Source organism: Phalacrocorax aristotelis, chromosome 9, assembly GCF_949628215.1.
Source record: "Phalacrocorax aristotelis chromosome 9, bGulAri2.1, whole genome shotgun sequence".
Lineage (NCBI taxonomy): Eukaryota > Metazoa > Chordata > Aves > Suliformes > Phalacrocoracidae > Phalacrocorax > Phalacrocorax aristotelis.
Window position 1 is genome coordinate 15328412 of NC_134284.1, and position 14896 is coordinate 15343307.

The 14896-nt window shown below is 42.6% G+C and overlaps 1 protein-coding gene across 1 annotated transcript in view; it reads left to right on the top strand.

Annotated features, from left to right (window-relative positions):
* The first annotated feature begins 5027 nt into the window (after nt 1-5027).
* The window catches only part of TSHR (thyroid stimulating hormone receptor), a 60118-nt gene continuing 50249 nt past the window's right edge, over nt 5028-14896 (top strand). Inside the window, exon 1 of the mRNA XM_075104424.1 lies at nt 5028-5191. Within this exon, the coding sequence (XP_074960525.1) occupies nt 5028-5191 (164 nt within the window). The remainder of the gene's footprint in view (nt 5192-14896) is intronic.

A 14896-nucleotide genomic window follows, 5' to 3' on the forward strand; every position in this document is an offset into this window, starting at 1 on the left:
CTGGGGCAGCCCCATCCCCAGGCACTGGGCACCTTCCTAGGGACTGGGACCAGCCAAGGCTGGGTCAGGATGTCAGCCTGGGTGTCAGGCTTGGCTTAGCAGGGCCCATGGCTGGGCAGGGCAGAGCTGTGGGGACCTGGAGACCAGCCCCAGTGTGGCGGCACTGGAGCAGGGACTGATGTCCCTGGGAGCTGGCATGGGGTCCTGGGCTGTGGGCAGGGTGGGGGGAGGTCCTAGAGGAGGCCAGGCAGGGGCAGTCAGGCCCATCACTGCCCTCAGCCCTGACAGGCTGCTCTAGAAGGAACAGCAAGCTGGGAGCCAAGCATAGCCACAGCACAGACAGTGACTTTGCTAACAGGACACAGTCCTGTAGCATCTCAGCAGGACTGGGTTGGTGATATTGACAGTCCCAGCAAGGCAAGGAATCAAATCCGGTCCAGGGTCCAGACTGGAAGACCAAGAGACACCTGGAGACCAGACTACAATGTAGGCCCAACATCTATCAAGGAGACAGAACCAGAGAGAGGACCAGAGACAGTGCTGCCTTCCACACAGGTCCAGAGTCTACCCAGGAAAACCAGTCAGTGAGACAGGGCTCCAGGAATCAGGCTGGGAATGGGTTCAACTTTTAAGTAGGTCAGGATGGGTCTGAGCACCGGTGCCTGAGCTGACCTGGAGCCCCAGAGCTGTTGCAGAGGGTGCGTGGTGCTGGCGGGTGGGCAGGTTGGCCAGGACAGAGCCCTGACAGAGTGAAACAACTAAGCTGTGATTGCAGACTTCCAGCCAGCGAATTCTTTAAACATGCTAGAAACTGCAATCTAAACAATGCCATCTTGCTTAGAGCATAACTTTCCAGAGTGAAGCCAGTGCCCATGGAAACACTATGTGGTTAGCAACAGTCCGCTTTCTCCCCATACTCTTACTGTTGATGTTCCTGGCTCAGAACATGCAAGCCCATAAGGCTGTGCATCCAGACCTGGAGATCTTCCCAGGCTGAAGTTGCATGTTCTGTCCTGTTTCCTTTAAGGCTAGCAGGCTTTGAATGAGAGGAGTCCCCGGCTTCTCTCATTCAGGGTTCAAGCCCAGAAACCATATTTTAATCAGTTCTTACTTATTTTGAAATCTGCTCAGAACATCTACAACTTCAGTATCAGCCTTGCCATTTCTTTGGTCTGCAATCTTTTATAGTTGTCATTTTTGATCCCTTAGAAACAGTTAGGAAGGTATTTATTCCTTCCATTAACACTTTCTGGACAACCACTTGTGCCACAGAGCAGTTGACATGCCAGAGCTTCTAACGCCAATATCTACGTGCATGATCTTTTTCCTACTAAATAAAAGGTAATTCAAAATATTTTGTTGTCAGTGAAAGAGCAACATCACAATTACTCTTCCTCTAGTTAAAGAACCTGAAACACAATTACTATGGAGTAGCTAATGCAAGGTAGCCTATTAGTAAAGGCAAGTAGCATAAGGATACCTTTAGTACATCAGAGGAGTAAGTATGATTTGGTTTATGAAAACCCCCTGAAATGACTCAAATCTTGGGACTACTTATCTGCCCACCAATAAAACTATTGTTCCTTTGCTTAGTCCACACACAGTGATACACAAAAAGTAATGCTGAAGTCGGAATAAAAGTGGGGGAGAGGAGGGTTGCAAGAGAGTACACACAAGAGGTTGCAATAAATCACCACAGCAGGGCTGTTATTAAAGACGGGATACGCATCCCTAGTCTCTTCCTGCTAACCAGGCAATGTCAGGAAAAGTAAGGACTCCTCTGTGGTGGTCCGAGTCGTATTAGGTCATCAAGATTGGTTATGAGAAAACAGATTAAGCTGGAAAAGGATTTTAAATGCTGCCGCTCAAAGCTCACAAGCTGTCTCTGGACAGTGTCAGGCAATGTTGTTTGCTGGATGAAACAGCTATGGCTTGTACCCACTGCCTGGAATCAGGTGTAGAATAGACTCATGGCAGCTAAGAGACTCGGTCCGAAAGAAGATGGAGGTTCCTTTGGTGATGCATCTGTTTTTCTAGATGGCTTTGTGTGCCTCTGTGTCAGCCTGTGTCAACCAGAATATTTCTTTACCAAAGCCAAACGGAACTGAGATTTTAATGCCCTGTTGCTAATACAGCATACAGAGTCCCCAAGACAAGCTGGATGCTTTGGCAGTAAGAACAAGAAAAGCAGCAGAGAATTTTGATATCCTGGAAAAATCCTGTAGGCAGCTGTAGCACTGCCTGCATTTTGTAACACATGGCACAATAGGTGAATCATTAAGAGGCTGATTACTCCCTTTGCACAGAGGACTCAAGGCAAACCTAACTCCACTAAACTTTTAGTTTTGTTTGGTCTCTGATGTATCTGCATTTAATTTTTTAAAATTATGGCCCTGTGGCTAAAGCAGTATAAATCATGGAAGCCACAAGAGCATGAGAGGAAATAAGGAGGCAAGTCCTGAAGATCCTGGCAAGTGCATCCCTGGAGGACAGGTGTTGTTTCCAGATCTAGGCAGGATCAGTAGGATTGTATGAAACATACAGTAAAGAACCCTGAGCTTGCACCGCAACCTTGGCCCCCGTTCTTATCAGTTGCCCTCAGATATTAGTAAGACTTTGGAGTATTATGAAATGATACAGTTGTGTCCCACCAACTGATATGATGGATAGATGAGAATGTGTGCCTTGTCTCTGGCCCCCAAAACAGGAAGACAGGCCATGACTCATGAATGCCAGCCAGTATTACCCTGGATGCCTTGGATAACAATGAGAGGGTAGACCAACCAGCAGGTTGTTTTGCGGATTGTAGCAACTGTGGTAATGTTGCACTTCTGACCCTGAATTACTATGCCACATAGGATATGGTGTGGCTAGCTTCCGCAGGGGACAGGATGGGATGGGATGGGATAGCAGCCCAGAAATAGGTGCGCTTCCACCCTCGGAACCTGTACTAGCTTGTGGCTTTCTTCTTCATGAAATCTGTCATCAGCCTTTGGCTGGGAAAGAACATGGTCCCACAGCTGAGGGGTGGCAAGCCCAAACACGTTGGGAGCAGCCTCCAGTCCCTTCGCATAACCGAAGTGGTGAACAGTCGCAGAGCTCCATGCCTGACCTGACAACACTGAGTCGCACCTGTTCCCCTGCCTGTGCCTCAGTGGAGCATGCTGCTCCCTTGTTCACCGGCCTTGACATTCAGTGATCTGCCCCTGGCTTCATTTTTGTTTAGTCAGATTGGTACGGACACCAAAAAGTGGGGGTGGGTGGTGGCATTTAGGGCTGCAGGGTGAGTTACAGATATGAGCAGTGTGCCAGAAGGACGTGACTGAGTGGGGCACGGGACAGCCACCATTCCCAAGGGGATTCCATGCAATGCAGTGTGAAGTTGTCTAGGGCACTCTGTGGTGGGTGCTTCAGCCTGTCCCCTCGCTGGGACACCCCTAAGGATACCCCTATCCCAAACAGGATAAATATATCTGACGGGATTCCTCACTTACACAAGATCTAAGCACTAACATATGTCTGCAAGATCAGTATTTATATTGTATTTCTTTATGGGCATAGTGTTATTTGCTCACCTTAAAAAGATATGTTGAGGGTATTTAGGAAACACACGCTAATGAACTGATTTAATAAAGTTATATCAAAATTATTTCTGACATGTTGTACTCATAACTTTTGGATAATTCTAATCTAGCTGGAGGGGAACTATTTATTCAAGAAGATCATGGTCTAATTTTTTACTGTGAGTAGCTTACTTTTTCAAGTTTCCTCCTCCCAAGGTTACAAACATTTTTGTTGAGATTTTGTTGACATTTCTCTTCTGTACCTACACGTGCACAAAGTCTACATGAAGTGGAAACACTGACATGTATTTGGAAAAAAAAAAGTTACAGGAATTGGGGCAAACTATTAAAAAACTTTCTTTACTGCCTCATTGAATTAAACAATATCTTTTTTTTTTTTTTTGTCTCATAACTTTTAAGTATTTGTTTTCAGCGAAAGAATCTCTTGGTTATGAAGAAACCTGGAATTATATTAGTATTAACCAGATTTTTTTCAGCTTTTAGTATGTCTGTCAGACACAGGTACGATTCCTGCAGTGTGGGAACCTCTGTGCCATGTCCATTGCAAACCTGTGTCCCTAACAGTGACCAGAGTAGGTTGCTACTTCAGGTGACAATAATTCCACCTTATTTCTCTCAAGGTTAGATTTTCTTCCTCAATTTTTCTTCAGTGAAAGACTTTTATCTTTTCTGATAATGTGGAAAATGTTCGTCTCTCCTTTTCATTTTGCTCTCTTTCCTCATGTGATTTTCCAAATCACTCTTTTGAATTTTCAGCGCTTTTTAAATCAGCTTTGCAGTCAGTGAATTTTACTCGGTGTGAAGATCCGGTTTAACCTGACTGCTGTTACAGGTGAGTTAGTATTGCGCTTACGCAGCCCCCTCCCTCCTCCGCAGGTGCTGGAAGAAGTACCCGGGGTAAGGCGTCGCGCCGCCGCGTTTGAAAACCCGCTGCCGGCACGGAGCCGGCGCCAGCCCCGCACCGGGCAGCTCTCCCCGGCCCCGGCCGGCCCCGCGCTCGCCCCCCGCGCTCCCGGCCGCCCTCGGCAGGTGGCCCCGGCGCCCCAAGGCTGCGCTGGGCGCCCGGGCGGCGGGGAAGGGTCCCGGGCGGCGCGGCCGGGCTCGGCGCTGCCCCGGTGAGCGCCGGGGCGCGGGCGCTGCTGGGGCGCGGGGGACCCCCCGCGGGAGGGGTGCGGAGGAGCAGGGGGGGCCAGGCCCGCGTGGGGCGGGGAGGGAGGGGTGGGCGCGGGGGCCGCGGCGAGGAGCCGGAGCCTGCCCGAAGGAGAGGGCGCGCAGGGCTTGCTGAGGTCCCCGCTTAGGGAGGAGGCGGCGTTGTCCAGCCAAGGTGCCGCCTCTCCCGAGCGGCTTCTCCCGGCGGGGCAGCGCCGTCTGCCCCGGCAGCCCCGGCGTCTCCTCCCCTCCGCTCGCAGCGGCGAGGGGCAGAGCCGGAGCCGGCCGCGGAAGATGCTGTTCCTCCCGGTAGCCTTCCAGTTGCTGCTGGTGCTGTGCAGCCAGGGCACAGAGAGGTGTCCTTCAGCCTTCTGCGAGTGTTCCGACGGGGATGACTACAAGATCACTTGCAGGTACATCCACGTCATTCCCAGCCTTCCGGAGGACACCCAGACCCTGTGAGTTCATTGGGGTGGGTTCGGGGAGACGCTAGCCGGTTGCGAGTGTTCATATTTTGCAAGCAGGAGATGCTCCGAGCTCATGCCCTGCGGGATGAGGGAGGGAAGCGGCGAGGGCGCAGCGCCGCGAGTTGCCTGGGCGGCGCAGCATAGCGGGAACGGCAGCGTGCGGGCTCTGCGCGGCGGGGAGGCGTCGGAGAAGTGGCTCTCAAACCTTGCAGAGCTGTGAACAGGCGATCGTCCTTTGGGCCTTAAGAGTTCTGGGTAGGATACAGGAAAACTAGCCACCGGGCTGTTTGTGGGCAAACCGAGCAGAAGGCTGGATTCTGTGCGGCACGTGTCTAGGGGGTGGGGGGAAGGCCGGGTAGTTCAAACTCAGATTTGTAAGTAAAAAGAGAATAGAAATTGGACGTGCGGCTTTGCAAACAGTTTCGCGAAAGCTTCTGTGCACTTTCAGCTTCTTTGCCAAAGCCTGACAAAAAGAATCCATGGGAACTGGGAATCCCAATATACCGTCTGGGACACGAAGTACTTCAGATAAACAAAAGCGTGGAGAATGGGATAGAGCAGCAAATTTGGAGGTCGCTGAAGCAATAGAGCAATTCAAGTGTTTAGTGCCATTACAGGCACAGTAGAGTATCTTGTCTGGGTTCTTGCTGCCAGTTCAGAAGTATGTCCTGTGTCGTATCTGTCAGCCCCATGGAGATAAATACTCCAGGGAAACAAAAATGGTACCAATCAGCTATAACTAAGCAGCTGAATCACTCCTTGCTTTTACTTTGTCTCGTAAGGCACAGAATGTTTCTAGTCTCTAAGGGAAGGTCCACTTCTAAATAGGTTACTTTCTGATAAAATAACTCAAACTCAGGTGATTTAATTGCAAGATAAAATGGTAACGGGTTGATTGGTTTATGTCTTGATAATGATTCTTGGGACTTTATTTGAAAATATGAGCCATTAAGTTATTTGGACTTATTTGAATGGACATCTCAAGATTTTTTTTTAATGCCTGAAAGTAAAGGCGTAGCAAACTAATCACCTGAAAGGACAGAGAAAAAATTATTTATGTTGTTTCCATTATTGATGTATGCTTTTAATTTTTTTATGATTAGATTGCAGAATTTCAGCTGATACAATTTTAAATTATATGGGTTTTGGCTATTATGCCTTTGTATATGGGGTTTATTTAGTTTGCAATTGTAGTAATGTTACTGTAAGTGACACGTAGTATGTTCTTTGAAATCTACCATGACAAGCTAGAAAATAAAGCCGTTTCAGTTTATAGGAGAAATATGCCTTCATACAGGCATTTTAAATAGTTAATAGAAACAATGAGATCACATAATGGAATTGGATACTTCCCTTGAAAAATGCTGGTATGATGGCTGAGAAGTACCACTCCACATACAGCTTCACAAATGAAGCACCTTGGCTACTGGCGTTCTACGTTTTAAACACCTGTTGTAACAGGGGCTCTCAGATCACAAGCCACTGTTTTTAAAAGACAAAAACATGCAGTGAAACTCATATTTCATGGAAAAATTAACAAAAACAACTGAGGAATATATTTGTTTGGTTTGGGTGTATTTTAATCCTCTGTACCAACTGGGGTGACCCTTTCAAACTTCTCAAAAAGTGTACTCCCTGCCGTGTTCATTATCAACGCAAGAAAAAAATCCAGGTAATGGCAATTGCAATTTTATAGGGTATGGTAGAAAAGGTAGAACATGTGCTGTATAGCCTGATTGATTTGAAAATAAATGGGATAATCCTCTAAGGAAAGGAAATAAGGAAAACAGAGCCCTTTTCACAAAAAAAAAAAAACACACCAGCATTTTTTCCTTCAGTTTGCAGTTTTCTCTCTGGATAAGGTGTGTATATTTTCATTTTGTGTGATTATTTGAATTGCTGAAGTCTGGTGGATTGTATCTAATTCTGTAGTCCTTTGCTCTCAGCAAATGACTTAATCTTTTTTCCCTCCATATGTTAAATAGGAGTCCTAACAGTTACTTGTATCTGGTTTTCATTCAAACTGCTTTCAGATGCTTCAGACTGACTTACTTGCATGTAGAGGATAAAATAACACAGTTTTCCTGAGAGACTGTAAGATGTGTGCTCGTTTCCACCATGTTTTGTATCCTTCTGCCTTAAAGCCAGCGACAGTTCTGAATTAGAAACAAAAGATTCCAAAAAAATCAAAGTTTCTGTTAACCTTAAGAACAAATGAATACTTATTTTAAAGTGAAGTATGTAGATGTGGGTATCTGCATATTATATGTTGAAACCCGCTACAATTTTCCCCAAATCCCGCAAATTTGTTACTTTAGGTTGTACTGGTATAACCCCAGCTGGCTGCTAAGCACCTCCCAGCCACTTGCTCACCCCGCCCCGGTGGGATGGGGGAGAGGTTCAGAAGACTAAAAGTGAGGTAACTCATGCGTTCAGATAGAGTTTAACAGGTAAAGCAAGAGCTGCACACGCAAGCAAAGCAAAACGAGGAATTCAGTCACTCCTTCCCATGGGCAGGCAGGTGCTCAGCCATCTCCAGGAAAGCAGGGCTCCATCACGTGTAATGGTTACTTGGGAAGACAAACACCATCACTCCGAACATTCCCCTTCCTCCTTCTTCCCCCAGCTTTGCATGCTGAGCATGGCGTCATATGGTATGGAATATCCCTTTGGTCAGTTGGGGTCAGCTGTCCCGGCTGTGTCCCCTCCCAGCTTCTTGTGCACCCCCAGCCTCCTCAGTCAGTAGAGCATGAGATGCTGAAAAGTCCTGGATTTAGTGTAAGCACTACTTAGCAACATCAGTGTGTTATCAACATTATCCTCATCCTAAATCCAAAACACAGCACTATACCAGCTCCTAGGAAGAAAACTAACTCTATCCCAGCTGAGACCAGGACAAGGTAAAGTAAGTTCGCTTCTTGGTGGTTATCTGTGCACCTCAAGATTGCCAATTTTAAAACTTTCTTATGTGGGCATTCAGTTTTGGCGGGTCTGTAAAGCTAAGAGACTGGTGAGTCTAGGAACCCTTTGCCAGCTTTTGGAGATGATGAGCTCTTTTCAATGCACAAGATCTTGACACTCCAATTAAAGTTTCATTTGGATTATTTAGTTGGGACTGTTCTCACTTCTCTGCCCTACTTTAAGAAAGTGGTGTAAGCCTTTTTTTAACAAGCCATGCTTATAAGAAATTGTAAAAAATGTTTATTTTCAAATTATTTTAGAGGAAAAGTGTCATGAACTTGAGCCAGGAAAGTATGTCTCTCTTAAACCATTTTTAATATATTTTTCCAAATACAGTTAATGCAGGTACTTATCCAGAATGGCTGAGTGCACAGATACTGTTCTTGGAGATACTTTTTTTTCAGTACAAGATTTTTTTTCTTTTCCCTTTTTCTGTGGAGTAAAAAAAATAAGTAGAAAGAAAAAGGTTTTGTGTAATACAGGCAAAGCTTGTCTTGTTGCCTGAAGTTAAGAATTATATAGATGTACCATACTATGGTAGGAAAGCAGTTCTAAGTGGTACTGAAATACAGTACTAAGATATGAAATTAGGTATCAATAATTTTGCCACATCTATAATACTTTCATGGCTCCCTCTGCACAGCTGACACCTGGCCTGGTCTGGTGCCATTTTACCCCTGCCTGGCCCTCCTTTGCTTCTGCCCCTGCCTATCCTTGGCTCCACTCCTCCCTCATGCTGTGGCAGTGGTCTACATGCACAGTACGGAGGGGACCCCTGTCCCAACCCCTCGCCTGGCAGTGCTTTTCTCTTTCACAATGGTGCTGGAACAGAGAGCAACGGTTGGTGCTATAACCTCCTCTGTGTTTGGTGGAATAGGCTGGGGGAGATCCTGGCCTTCCAGTGCAAGCAGATCCACTAGGAAGCGGGGGCTAATGGCCATGAAGAATTACTAACACTTAAAGATCACCAAAACCCCACTGAACCTTTGTCCAAAGATATAATTGCATCATAATGCTTGAATTATTGGAATACATTTTTTGGTATCATTAAGATGAAATATTCAGATGGTATTGCTATCCAGCATCATCTCAACGCAGTTCACAATGCTTTTCATTTTATGAATCCATTATTGGATGCTTTTAATTATTTTTTCTTTGGCAAGAAAACTAACAAAATTTTGCTTCTTAATTATGTGTTCTACATCACCTGCGTTCACTTACTAAAATAACTTCAGCTTTCCTTCCCATCTCCAATATCCTCAATACCCTCGCTTAAGAACAGCCATAGCAAATCAGCCCAATGGCTCTCGTCAAATGCAGAATCATGTCTCCATGATTTCCCTTCTCTTAATTTTCCTTACGTATCTGCTTATAGAAGTCATATGTGGTACTCTCCATGAATAGTGTCTCAGCTTCAAGTATTTCTACCTGCAGAAATCTTCTAAACTCAATGTGGTTTTGCCACTGTAGTAACCCTCAAAGGACTGCTTTTCTGTGTCTCTTGAGTTTTGTGTCTGTGCCTCATTTAGTCGTCTCTTGAGCCCATTTCAAGATCCATAATATCCTTCGGCAATGAGTTCCATGAGTTTAATAGAAGTTGCAAGAACTCTTTTTTTTTATTTGTTGTTGTTGTTGAAAATGCCGCATCGTCCTTCCCATGAGCAGCTGCATATACAACATTTTCAGGTCCAGGTTATGTCCTTCAGGCTTGCTGACAATACTCTCATCTCCTCCCTATACCTTCTATAGTAAGCCAACAGTAGTGTCCTCTGTTCCCTCTCACAAATGTTACTTAAAGCAGTCTCATCTGCTGCCTAAAACCTCTGTGTGTGTGTGTGTGTGTGTGTGTGTGTATATGACTGGACAGAAGGCAGCATCTTCCGAGTTCAGAGCTGCGTGAGTGCTGAATGATTATTCCCCACAGAATGGATAAGGACTGAGCCCTGCCTGGTTTTTTCTTTTTCTCTTTTTTTTTTTTTTTTTTTCCCCCCCCAGAAGAGAGGCTAATAAGGTTTCTATCCTGTACCCAGGTGCTATTTTCACATCACCATAATTAAATTTCATTGAAATTGGACAAGAGGGAGTTAGGGGGGTACAGTGGAATGGGCAGATAAATAGACACAAAACCAGTACAGTCTTTAAGGGTATGCTCTTTGCTTAATACCTTATGTTACAATTCTGCATCTGCTCCAGGATATTGGCCATAGGTAGGATACTGCTTTTGGATAAGCACAAGTTGGCTCACCCTTCAGGGGCAACGAGCCCCAGTGTATAGATGTTTACTATGTAAGGGCGAGCATATGGATACCAGGATAACAAGATGTAGTGAATCAGCTGGTCTGTTTAGTTCCCCATGCTGTTGTCAGATTTGGGGAAAAAAAAAAAAAAAAAAGAGATATGGAAACTGTGTAACATATTTTACATATTTACAATGAGATATTTAGAACTAGCAATGATATGTCTAATATTCATAAATACTGAAAAAATGGGGGTTTTTTGATCTGGAGAACAAAATACATAGGAACATAACAGTTTTACCTGTAATAACTATGTCACTGGCATCCACATTTTTCATAAGCTTAATAAGTAGTGTAGAGGTTTCACAGAAGCTACAGGTAAAACTGAAGGAGATGATGTCTCTACTTTATATTGAAAATAAACTGTTTTAAAATATTTTCCCCAAAATCTTAGTCGTAGGAATTGTCTGAAATTCAGAGATATTCTGACTTCAGGTAATTCTACCATAATCTTTTTATAGACTTCAGTACTTCAGAATTAAGTATGGAGCCTCATAAATACATCTTCGTAAATAGCCTTGCAACATAAACACATAATTATTATTCCTATTTTAATGATGAAGTAATGATGAGTCTAGAAGAACAGGAAAATCACTGACATGGTTCAACAGACAGCTGAAGGAGGCTGTTAGGGCATCCTTCAGAAAATGGAAGTCACGCCCAAATAAGGAAATCGTTTGAAATTTGAAGTAATACAGTACAAAATATTTTGAAGGGAAACTTGTAATATCATCAAAACTAGTATAGTATTTAAAATACAAAAGAGGGTAAGTCTGAAAAACTTCTATCAAACTGAAGTATCAGTATGAAGCTTGTTTGAAGCAAATTGAAATATTGAATAGAATTAAATTCTCTGAGCCAGATAATACTTGTGTAAGAGTTCCAAGGACGTTAAAATATGAAATTCTTGCATTACCTACTGTAGTATGTAACTTACCATTTAAATCAGCCATGGTGACAGAGGAATGGAAGGTCACAAGTATAGCATAATTCTTTAGAAAAAGTGCTTTAGGGAATACCTTGGGAGCTTCACAGGTAGGTCTGTCTTCTTTGGAAGGAAAAATAGGAAGGAATCATTCTGGTTTTCATAAAAGGAAAGTTCACCTCACAAATATATTTGCTAGTTCTTTGAAGGAATCAGAAACAAGTGAATACATTGATGTGTTTTTTTTTTAAACTCACATTTTCTAAAAAAATCAGCAAGGACCTTAGGAAAGACTTGAGACAAATTAGCCATTTGACATAGGAAAGAAAGCTGTTTCATGGACTAACAGCAGGTTTAAGCAAGGAGTTAAAAAAAAAAAGGTGGGAATAAACTCTTTATTTTCAGAATACAGGGAATTCATCAAAGGACCTTTACTTGGAACTATGAAATCGAACAGACTGGGTATAGGCTGCTCCTTGTTTAGGCTCTTCCTAGTTTCTTTTAATCTGGGTGTTGTAGTAAGCTGCACCATAGATATGCTGTGACCTTGATGAGTGAACTGCCATCAATACGTGCCATTTTTATATCCTGCTATTTCTCCTCAATAGCCTGCCACCAGCTATTACTAGTAGCTGAAAAAGACAAAAAACTTACTGATCCCTTTGAGCGAGCCTAATTGCCCTTAGAGTGAACAGGAATTACACAGGTCCGTTGCATAGAGTCTAAAACCTATAGTTTACTGGTTTAGGTTAATAAAGGCTGACAATGCAGCTTCTTGTCTGCATCTTTTAGAAACTGGCCTTATAAGATTTCAGTAAGATGTAATCTTAATTACACTGTAAAAATATTTGAGTGGTGAATGGCTTATGATCTACTGCCATTTAACTGTAGCAAAAAGAGTGTGTTTACTTTCTAACAACTGTTTAAGTAAAACTCGCTGTCTGTGAACAGTCACCTGGTAAAATATGTTATTAAAAAATGCTAGGTACTTGTTTGTCAACTTCATTTGTTTTCCTTTCTTAATAAATAGTAGAGGCGTGGATTTGAAGGCCAAGAGGGCTCATAGGAACATCTAGTCTAACATTCTGGATGATAAAAAGCATAAAACTTCCCAACAGGTACAGTTAATTAGAGCTCCTTCTTTTTATTTTTTGGGGTAGAAAAGTCATATAATGTTGGTTTAAAAATAATATTAAAAAGAATCCCATACAAGTGTTAGGAATTTGTTCAAATGCTTAATCACCCTTGCTTTATGTTTGTGTTTTTGGCTACTGCTGTACAGTACAAAGTAGGGACGTATATTTAGGCATTGAATTTACGCACTTTGAATCGCCACTCTGGAGGGAATTGCCACTCTCTGCATTGACTCCAAGAAATTCAGGCTTCTAATTTTGATCCTCTGAACTGCACATAAGAAAAGATCGATAACTATACTGGAATAAATGGTTGGGATAAATCCTTTCTCTCCCAAGGTGAAATCTGGGCAATCGTAGCTTTGTGCCACTAGATTTTGTAGGGTCTTTACCTGTCAGATGAGTGTGCCCCACATTCTCGCAGTTAATATGATCAAATTGCTCCTTTTTGTTTTGATAAATTGAACAAGGTATGATCCTGGTGTCTTTCACTGCAAGACATTTTTCAATACTTTATTTAAACCTGTGATTCCTTTCTGAAATGTCTCCCACATTTCTACCTCTTAAACTACGAGCATTAGAATTGAACTACCCATATGCCGTTCCAAAATGCATCAGTATCAGTGCTGACTAGGTACTACAAGCAGAATTTCTAGATGTAAAATGACACACGTGCAGAAGTCAGGAAGAGATGGAATTTTTTCCTGAAAAAACATTAAACTGTTTCTAGCTGCTGAAGAATGGAATTAGCAAAAATTCTGCCTCTTAATTCAATAGATTTAATTGAGGTGTAGAAGTGAAGTGAATTTTCATCTAAATAAAAAATTATTTTATTAGGCTACAGCAGTGACATTAAGAACATAAGAATAGCCATGCTGACTGAAATGAAGGACGCATTTTGCCAAGTACTCTATATCTGAGGGGGACCACAGACAGACTGGAAGGGTAAGAACAGGCCAAGCACATGTGATACTCCCTTAATACCTTCCCATCTTCTCACCTTTTTAGTTGAAGGAATTTCCTGACCCTGTTCATTAATATATTTTTTTGCCTATCTTTAATTCTCAGTGGATCTCTCTTTCAGTCGCACATCCAATTTTGCCTTGAGCTTATGTCAGCTTCTTGTATCCACAATGTCTTTTGATAAGGAATTTCACAGGTCTGCTTCCCGTTGCATGGAGAAATATTTCCCTTTTAGTTTTGATAGTTTTGTGGGTTTTTTTTTGTTTTGTTTTTATTTATTTATTTCCTGGACTCGTTTCGCTCTAGCTTCATATCTGTTGCATTTTATTCTTGTTTTTGAAGGAGGAGTAAACAGTCAATCCCATCTTCTCCCTGCCCTTCGTGATGTGTAGACCTCTATTATGTATCCATTCAGCCATTCTTCAGCCAGAGTGAAGGGTCCCAGGCTACCTAGTATCTTCTGTGGAAACCATTCCATACCTTCGATTCTTGTTTTCTTTGTATTTCTTCCATTTCAAGTAAATATTCTACTCTAAGTGACAATACTAGTGCTGTGCAACATATTCAAGGTAGAGACAAACCCAGGATTTGTACAGGGGCAAAAGTATATTATCTATTCCTTTCCCAGTATTTTCCAATAGCTTTTTTTTTTTTGTACTATTCCTGAGCACTGAATCCATGTTTTTATGGAAGTAATGCCAAGATCTAACATAATGCCAAGATCTGCTCCTGGGTGAAAATAAGCTCAGAGCCTGTCCTTTTTAATATATGTATCTATATATGGTTTTCCCCCTGGGTATCACCTGCATCTATTGATACCAAATTTCATTTACCATTTTATTTTCCAGTTACTCAGTCCTATAAAAGCCTTCTGAAATTCTTCACATTCACCTCTTAGTATTACTACCTTAATAACTTCGTAGCATGAGTGAACATTGTTACCTTACTCTTTACCCCCCTTTTCCAGGTCATTTATGAATGTATATGAAGCAGCCTAAATTCTTACCCAGATCCCTGTGGAACTTCATTTACTCTTCTCCTTTGTTTCCTATTTTTAACCAATAATTTATTTGGAGTGTATTTATCCAAACTGTCACAATCTTGGAAATGAACTAGACTATTTTTTTTTCTCCCTGAGAAATAACTAAATTTTCTTTGTATATTGAAGTGTCTGCCTCAGGAGGAGATAATTGCATTAACTTGTTTTTAATATATAAAATCCTTACATAAACATTTGTACATGCTGGAAGATAACAGTGAAAACTATTTCTTCAAGAAAATCTAATAAAGATAAATATAAATGTATTACCTTAGAAACTGCTGAATGTGCTCTCTTTGATCAGCCTCAAAACAGATCTGTTTACTTGTATATTATCAGCCTTATCACAGCACTGCAGTACCATGTTCGCTGTCTTTG